This window comes from Schistocerca nitens, chromosome 1, assembly GCF_023898315.1.
Source record: "Schistocerca nitens isolate TAMUIC-IGC-003100 chromosome 1, iqSchNite1.1, whole genome shotgun sequence".
Taxonomy (NCBI): domain Eukaryota; kingdom Metazoa; phylum Arthropoda; class Insecta; order Orthoptera; family Acrididae; genus Schistocerca; species Schistocerca nitens.
Window position 1 is genome coordinate 156,430,542 of NC_064614.1, and position 8,728 is coordinate 156,439,269.

Genomic DNA, 8,728 nt, shown 5'->3' on the forward strand with positions numbered 1-8,728 from the left:
GTAACCCCAAAAAGTGGGTTTAACATTCTACACACAAAAGAATATTACATAAGAAATTTCCTTATCAAAAACTATAGTACATATGTTTTCCAAATTTCTACTTACATGAACTGGCCGTATAAAAATCCCCATACAAAATATTTACATATAATGTATTGTACAATGGCACAAAATATCCAAAAGTAACATTTTTAATAAAAATTAGGCATCTTCTTCATAAAGGCGTGTTTACACTGAGCTAAGAACATGTTTTTGTTCGGAACATTACGTGCAACTTGTTCCCTCAACATGTTGGCAACATTGTTCGTTGTTCGCATTCCCGTTTACACTAGCGACCAACATTTCTACGTATTCACATAGTCTGCTGTGGTGAACTGATAGGTTATTTTGTGTATTCATATCAAGAGATGCGCTATGTCAAGTGAAGAGGAAGAATTAATTACATTTGGCGCTGCATTAATAATACTTAATGAAATGAACAGACGAAGAAAACGACGTAGTCTTCGTTGGTGGACCAAAACATACTATAGAAGATGTGGTGGGAATGACATGCTTTGTGAGCTGAATTTGGAAGATGGTTCTGGCTTCACTAGGATGCCACCGTCAGATTTTGAAATGTTGTTGAATATTATAGGACCAGTTGTTTCAAAGAAAGACACAAATTTCAGAAAAGCAATCCCTGTGGAGCAAACACTTACTGTTACTCTTTGTTTTCTTGCATCAGGAGACTCCTATCAAAGCCTTGCATATTTATTCCATATTTCAAAGACAGCCACATGTCAAATAGTTCTGGAAGTTTGTGAAGCTTTGGTTGAAGGATTGAAGGATTATGTAAAGGTAATTAAGCTATGTTAACAGCACTGAAACACATACCCCAGCAAGAAAAGTGACACAACTCAAAAATGGCAGTTTTGAGTTTATGTCACTGAAAAATATGGATACAAATGCAGTATTTCTTTTGTATATAATATAACAGAATATACTGCTGTTAAATACTTACTTGAAATGTAAAAGAAGCTTGTACTATTTCACTATAAGTTTCGTATAATTCTTTAAGAGTATTTTCTCAAATATTGCATTTTTAAGAGTTCTGTCACTGTTCTTGCCAGGTTGTGACGAATTTAATTGATTACATATTTATTTTTATATTAGCATTTACATATTTGCATCATTCCATAAAGATAATTTCTTCAGAATCAAAATCAGATATGCTGCCAATGAATGTGACAGGGAATCTGCAGTTGAAGTTGATGCTGATGATGCTGCTGCGTCTATGTTTATTACTGTATGCTGCTGCTTCCTCAGAGCATTCAGTTCTTCCTTGTACACTTGTACAGCACATCACTTATCCATTTTGTAGCCACCGCCCTTTCATAGGGCGGAAGCTCTTTCAACTTAGTGACAACAAATTTTCCAAAATCTGTTGCCGAGTCCTGTTGCTGTAGGCATTGATGTTGCTGCTGCATAATATTATGCAACATTTCTGCTGCATTAAGTATGGGGTCGCTTCCCCCCCCCCCCCCCCCTCTTGGCCCGTTTTTGTGGAGGTGGTGTGCTGTCCTCTTCACCTTTCTCTAGGTTCCTCTGTTTCAGCTGCTGCATGTTGAGGTAGCTCTTCCGAAACCTGAAGCCAAATTTACTTGTTTCAGATGCGGGCTACTGAAAATGAATGGCATTCAAAAAAAAGTCTGTTCCGGCAGGCACTCCACTTCCCTCATTGCGTGGGAGCAATTGATGAGAAGCACATTCTTCTACAGTGCCCTGTTGGTAGTGGGAGTAAGTTTTATAACTATAAAGGATCATTTAGCATTGTGTTGCTTGCTGTAGTTGACACCAACTACAACTTTTTATATGCTGACGTTTGCTGCCAAGGGAGGATTTTTGATGGAGGTGTTTTCAAGAATGCCTCCATAAGTGAGCTAATTCACAAAAACAAACTGAACTTGCCACGTCACGAGTGTTTACCTGGAGGGACAAAACCACTACCATAGGTATTCACGGCAGATGATGCTTTTCCATTACAGGAAAACACCATGAGGCCGTATCCAGGTAGGAACAACAGAGGCTTGAAAGAGAGAGTCTATAACTACAGATAAGGGCAAGGATGAGTGTGGAAAACACATTTGGTATTATGGCTTCAGTGTTTCGTGTCTTCGGCCAACCGATGCTATTACAACCACAGAAGGCACAAATCATCACAATGACAGCAGTGTGTCTGCACAATTTTTTAAGAAGAAGTTCGGAGTCAAGAAATTATTACAGCCCACCAGGAAGCTTCCATTCTTTTTGTCCACAAACAGGTGGAGTCATACCAGGGGCATGGAGACGAGATGCTAATGCACCCTCTATTACTGCACCCCCAAATATACCATGGAGGACTTCCCAAACATTCAAGGAAATTCACGACAAATTTGTCAACTACTTTGTGAGCCCACAAGGAGCTCTTCCATGGAAAAGTTAAAATTGTTGTAGAAGAGAATAAAATTAATCATATGCAAGTATAACCTTGTTTACCTCTTCAATTGTGTCCGGGTCTCCTTTGGTTCCTGGATATCATCCAGGAAACATAGATATTTAAATCCAAACCACTTCATTTCGAAAAGTGTGTCAGAACCACATCCAGATTTTTTACTTTCCTCTATTTTTCTTTTCTCTCGTCGGTACTGAGACAAGAGAAATTTAATTTTTCGTCCACTTCACTGCCGCTGGTGCCAAGCACCGCAGCAACTTTTTGTAACGAATCATGTTTGATTTTAGTATTTTTGTAACCTGCGCAACATACATTCCACAGGCACTCCTCTGCCTCATAGAGCGATATCAATTGGAAAATTTTGTCTCGTGACCACTCCATTTCAAATAAAAATGGACATAAAATAAACACACCACTACACTCAAGCAAAACAAACACCAAAACACTCACTCAGAGCAAACGAACACCAGCACTGCATAGCGGAATTTAGTAGTAACAGGTCACGAACAGCCGTGGAACACTGATTTTGTGTTGCGAACATGTTGCCAACATGTTGCGAACATCGGCAGTCCATTACTAGCCACGAACAATGTTGTGAACAATGTTGCGAACTCAGTGTAAATGCACTTTAAGTGATGTCCTTCTTGGATAAACAAAGATTACATTCTAATATACAAATTACTTTATACAAATCTTGCCTTGCCCACAAGGTTAAATTGCACTGTGCACTGCAGTTCATTTTCAGAACTTGTTCAATGTTTAGTATTTTGCACAAGCACTTTCACTCTTTCAATGAGGCTTAACACATTTTCTCACCGAGACGTCCATGCCTTCAACAAGTCCATGTGGCAGTTAGTAATGCAATGCACTGCTATCAGTTCCATTGGAGGTGGTTCTCCTCTGCCCCAGTAATGAAAAAATTGGACATACAGATGGGGTAAGCATTATTGGCACCTAATGAATCCAACACAGAATGTTGAACCCCCTAATTGCTAACTGCACAGGAAATTAGTTCCAAATATTACATCAATGTTGAGATTTTGAATCGCCAAGAAATTGCACTCTAACAGCTGCCCTGCCAATTCCACAGTTAGTAGTACCTCTCGTTTCACATTCTTTGATAGCTTACAAGTAACACCAATAATTTTTATTCCAGAAACATGCATCACTACCCTATTCTCTGTGTGCTTAATAGATTCAAAAAATGCCTGTGAAATGCTATTCAAATCACTACCACTGTCCAGTAAACACTTAACATGTATACCTTGTACACTTTCTGTTTTTATAAGGTGCCACATCTTCATACCACAAATCCTCATTAATCCTTTTCCTGGAAAAACTATCATCCTGCTTACCAAAACAATTATCAGACACAGTCACATGACAGGTAGCATGGTCCTCTTCCTCATTACCACTCTCAAACTCCAACTCTTCATTAGGCCTAATATTATCCTCCTTCATTCTTTGTTTACTTATGACATTGCCATCACTTTTCTCTATGATTTAGATTTTGCACCTATTCCCCCTTTTTCTCCATTTCAGACAATTTTGAATCTACATTTTTACTTACTTTTACCAGTTTTTCCTCTACCACTACTGCGCACTTGGTTTCTATCTCCATTTATAAATAATTTTTAATCTGATCAACTTGATTCTCAAGTTTAACCCTACTTTCAGCACAAAATTTCCTGGGTGCTTGGGCTTCATCTTAACATTGTTATTATTATGTACTACTTTCTTTATACTATTTCCCAAACTACTGATGTCTTTTTTCAAACTATTAATGTCTTCTTTCATACTCATACTGCTCATAATTTACCTTAACATCACTTCCAATTTTCCGTAACCACTATCATCCTCTGAATCATTCCGCATTAAGTCTTTTTGTTCATTTAAAAACTTAACCTCTACAGCTTTGTTATCAATCACTTCACTCTGCTGTTGTCCATTTCCCCCCCATCACACTGTCTTGTTTGTTAAGGCCACTTATTATGTATCACATAATATAAAACCATTTTGATGAATTACCTTATTCTTATTCATTCTTCTCCTGCTGCTGCTGCAGTTGTCTCGATTCATCGTCTGTATGGCTGCTACAAGTTGTAATTTTCTCAGTGATGCGTGTTGTTTATCCCAGTCAGCTGCATCCACCTGTGTGCTGATTAGCTGCTCCTGTACTCAATAGCTGCATGCATAGAATCCACTCGCTGATTGGCTGCTGTCATACTGTGGCCATGAAACCCATGCACTGATTGGCTGTTGCACTTCCTTAATTAGAACCACTGTATTGTAAATTGTTCTTGAATTCATTGTTTAAAGTTCGCAAGTCCCAGTTTATTACACCCAAATACAATAGTTCTCACCAGAAAGGGCATCATATGTGACATTCACCTGCTTTATTTCTTCATTGATAGTCTTCAGTGTCGATGTACTGCATTGTTATACTGGATGAAAAGTGGGGGGGGGGGGGGGGTGGAAGTTCAACACTGACTATTGTAAATAGTGTAGCCAACATTTGAACAGTTGTGTTCCACAGTTCTTTACTTTCACTGTTCAAAACCTCCCGCCCCTATATTACATATTACACAGTTAATATGGCCAGTTCACTATTGGTTAATTTTTGATGAGTCTCATTAATAGTTAGCAGGCTAACATCAGCTTACTGCTACAATAGTTTACTGTTGAACATCTATGAGAAGTAAAAACCTAACCACACAGTTCTTGCAGAATAATACTGTATATGTGATACTACTGAACAGACATTGTCATTATTTAAACACATGGCCTATTTGTGTTACACTTATTTTTAGATTAGATTAGATTAGACTAGATTAGATTAATACTAGTTCCATGGATCATGAATATGATATTTCATAATGATGTGGAACGAGTCGAATTTTCCAATACATGACATAATTAGGTTAATTTAACAACATACTTAAGTTAATATAACAACTTTATTTTATTGTGTTTTTTTGTTTTTCTTTATTTTTTTTTATTTTTTTATTTTTTTTTTAATATTTTTTTTGTTTTTTTTTTTCTTAATTTATATCTAAAAATTCCTCTATGGAGTAGAAGGAGTCCTCTATGGTTAAGTTGATGCATTGTTGCTGATCCAACCAAAACATGTTTCTCATGTGAAAATCGGCCGTGGACTGACAGCCTCAGGACCAAAAATCAGGCCTTTATATATCTTCACAATAGTAGGCACTGAAACTATACATTGTCTGATGTTTGAGTTACAGAAATTACAATTAAAACATAACTCATTCAATTAATTGAATGTATAGAAAAATTCCTTCTTTTTAAGTTTCTTCTACTACAAAGGTTAGGCCAGATTATTTATTTAAATAATGAAATTAACAGATATAGTTATGCAAACAATGCTTTTGACAAACCTGGTAATTACTTTGGAATTAAATAAGAGCTGGCTTTGCTGACATGTTTTCGAACAGAGCCAAACAAATACTTTAAGAATCTTAGTAGAAGTTGTTCCAAATGTTTGTAATTATTACCGAATTTATATATATATTTGTAAGTCAACAACAGACTCTAAGTCATGAAACAATTACTGATTTCACCCTATAACAAAGGGTTAACTAGGAATAGATAAAATAAATTAGGAAATTAATTACATACATAAAACTAAGCACACAATTAGATCTGGTACCATATTCTTTAAGACTGAGGGCCGACCTTTCTCTTTTATGAAAATTCTGATTATGCTCCTATGTGTTAATGGTAATTAGTCAAAACTGAAAAAATGAATTTAGGAAGCCATATGATGAAACAAGAGAGGAAGTTTGCTTCGTCACAAACTAAACTACACAGTTACTGAAGTGCATAATTGTGGGTACAAACATGCTGCTGTTGATGAGACAGCAGCTGCTGCCCAGCTAATGTATTTGACATCTATAACAGACTCCTCAAAAAAAAAAAAAAAAAAAAAAAAAAAAAAAAAAAAAAAAAAAAAAACTGTCATGAGACCAACAGTACCAACAGCAGAAATATACACTACGCAGTTATTAATATAAAAAACTGTGGTTACTAGATGCATAAACATACGAAAAATGAAGGACTTAGACTAACAACAATATTACAAAAAATAGAATACATTGCTACTCAACATGTAGAGCAGATGTGGAGTTGCAGACAAACACAATGAAAAGATTAAATGCATTTAAGTTTCAGCCAAACAGCCTCCTTCTGAAAAAGAAAACAACACACACACATTCACACAATCTCAACTCCCCCCCCCCTCTCTCTCTCACACTCACACACACACACACACACACACACACACACACACACACACACACACACACACACACACACACACACGAAACCACTGTCTCCAGCTCCTGAGGACAGACTGCATACTACAACTACACCTGATGGGTGAAGAATTCCGTGGGTCCTGGGGATAAGAAGGAGACTGGAGTGGGGAAGGGGAGGGATAACAGGGCAGGAGTGCGGGAAGATATAGTGCTGCTTGGCGCAAAGTAGATAAGAGGAAAAAGACCAGGGGTGTGTTGGCAGAATAGAAAGCTGTGCAGTGCTACAGTGGGAGCAGGGAAGGGGATTAGATGGGTGAAGCACATAGACTAGTGAAGAAGGTTGCGGCCAGGGGGCTTAGAGGAACATTGAATATGTTTTAGGGAGAGTTCCTACCTTTGCAATTCAGAAAATTGGGTGTTGATAGGAAAGATCCAGGTGACACAGGCTGTAAAGTAGTCACTGAAGTGAAGCACACTGTGTTGGGTATCTTGTTCAGTAACTGAATAGTCATCTGTCTCTTGGCCGCAGTTTATCAGTGGCCATTCCAGCAGACAGACAGCTTGTTGGTTATCATACCCACATAGAAAGCAGCACAGTGGATGTAGCTCAGTTTATGGGTAGGATATTCCTCACTTCAGGGTAGAACAAGAGACAGTTGGAACCCTGGTGGGGAATGTGATTCAGTTGCTCCAGTCTGAATGGCACTGAGTCATAAGGGGAGTGCTCTTTTCTGGCTGGATGATGGTTACTTGAAAGATGGGAGTTGAATTTCTGAGTGACACAGCACAGAAGATCTGTTTTGCACAAGACTGGGTGTGTTATTTCAATCTGTGAATGCCTCAGAGAGACCCTTTGTATATTTGGACAGGGACTGCTCAGCACCATGGATATGATGACCACAAGGTTGCTAGGCTGTATGTAAGGGACTTCTTCGCACGGAATGGGTGCGTGTTGTCAATGTGGAGGTATTACTGGTGGTTTGTAGGTTTGATTCGATGGAGGTACTGACGTATTCATTCTTGAGATGGAGGTCAAGTAGTAGTAGTAGTAGTAGTAGTAGTAGTAGTAGCTTTATTCATCCACAGATCTCTTTTTACAACGATATAGGACATGTCAAAGTATTTAAAAATTTAGATCAATTTAAAATAAGCTAATTCGTACACACATATATTTACAGACTTCTAGTTAGAGACAATCATTAGATTTACTCCTGGTATACAATACTTTTTTTTACAAATAAAACTTATTAAATAATGTAATGCCACATTGTTCACTCACATCTCACTATCGGTCACTGCACACATTATACACACATTGTTTCATATCGCTTCACTCACTACACACACACACACACACACACACACACACACACACACACACACACACACACACACACACAGACACACACACACACTGATGATCTCTGGGCCAATTTCTGTACCGCAACTTCCCATCTGCTATCCTGAGAAACTGAGTCAGCATCCCTACATAATGAATGAGATGTTGAGCTCAGAAAGAGGAAGAGGTGTTAGTATTGTGTTATGCATAGCTTGAGGGCAAGTATTTCTAGAAAGGAAAAAAACATAAAGTGAAGGTGTTATGTGGAATGTGAAGGTGTTGTGTGGAATGTTGGATTTTTATAATCATTATCATTATTTATTTGTATAATATTTTTTATCAAACCCCTACTCTGTTTTAGCTAAGTAATCCTTCAATGTATAAAATGAATTGCACAACAGGTACTTTTTAGCTGCCTTTTTAAATAAGTGTATTTTTGCAATTTCTTTAATCTCTTTTGGTAATTTATTGTACAGTTTTATTCCTTGGTAGAAAATGCTGTTTTGAGTTTTATGTTTATTTTTTCTTGGTAAATGTAAGTTGAGCCTATCTCTTGTTGCACGGTCATGGACAGAGCTGTTTGTGCAGTAATTACCAATGTTATTTTTGATGTGTACAACTGAGTGGTAAATGTATTCACAT

At 37.5% G+C, this 8,728-nt stretch overlaps 1 protein-coding gene across 1 annotated transcript; it reads left to right on the plus strand.

Moving 5' to 3' along the window:
* Positions 1-1,649: 1,649 nt before the first annotated feature.
* Positions 1,650-1,991, plus strand: LOC126233009 (uncharacterized). The gene has a single exon (XM_049942837.1). It carries the CDS (start codon positions 1,650-1,652, stop codon positions 1,989-1,991), a length of 342 nt encoding a protein of 113 aa, XP_049798794.1.
* The last annotated feature ends 6,737 nt before the right edge of the window (positions 1,992-8,728 follow it).

What these genes read in the sequence shown, in the direction of transcription:
- LOC126233009 (XM_049942837.1), top strand. Translation starts at nt 1,650, where the DNA reads ATGCGGGCTACTGAAAATGAATGGCATTCAAAAAAAAGTCTGTTCCGG.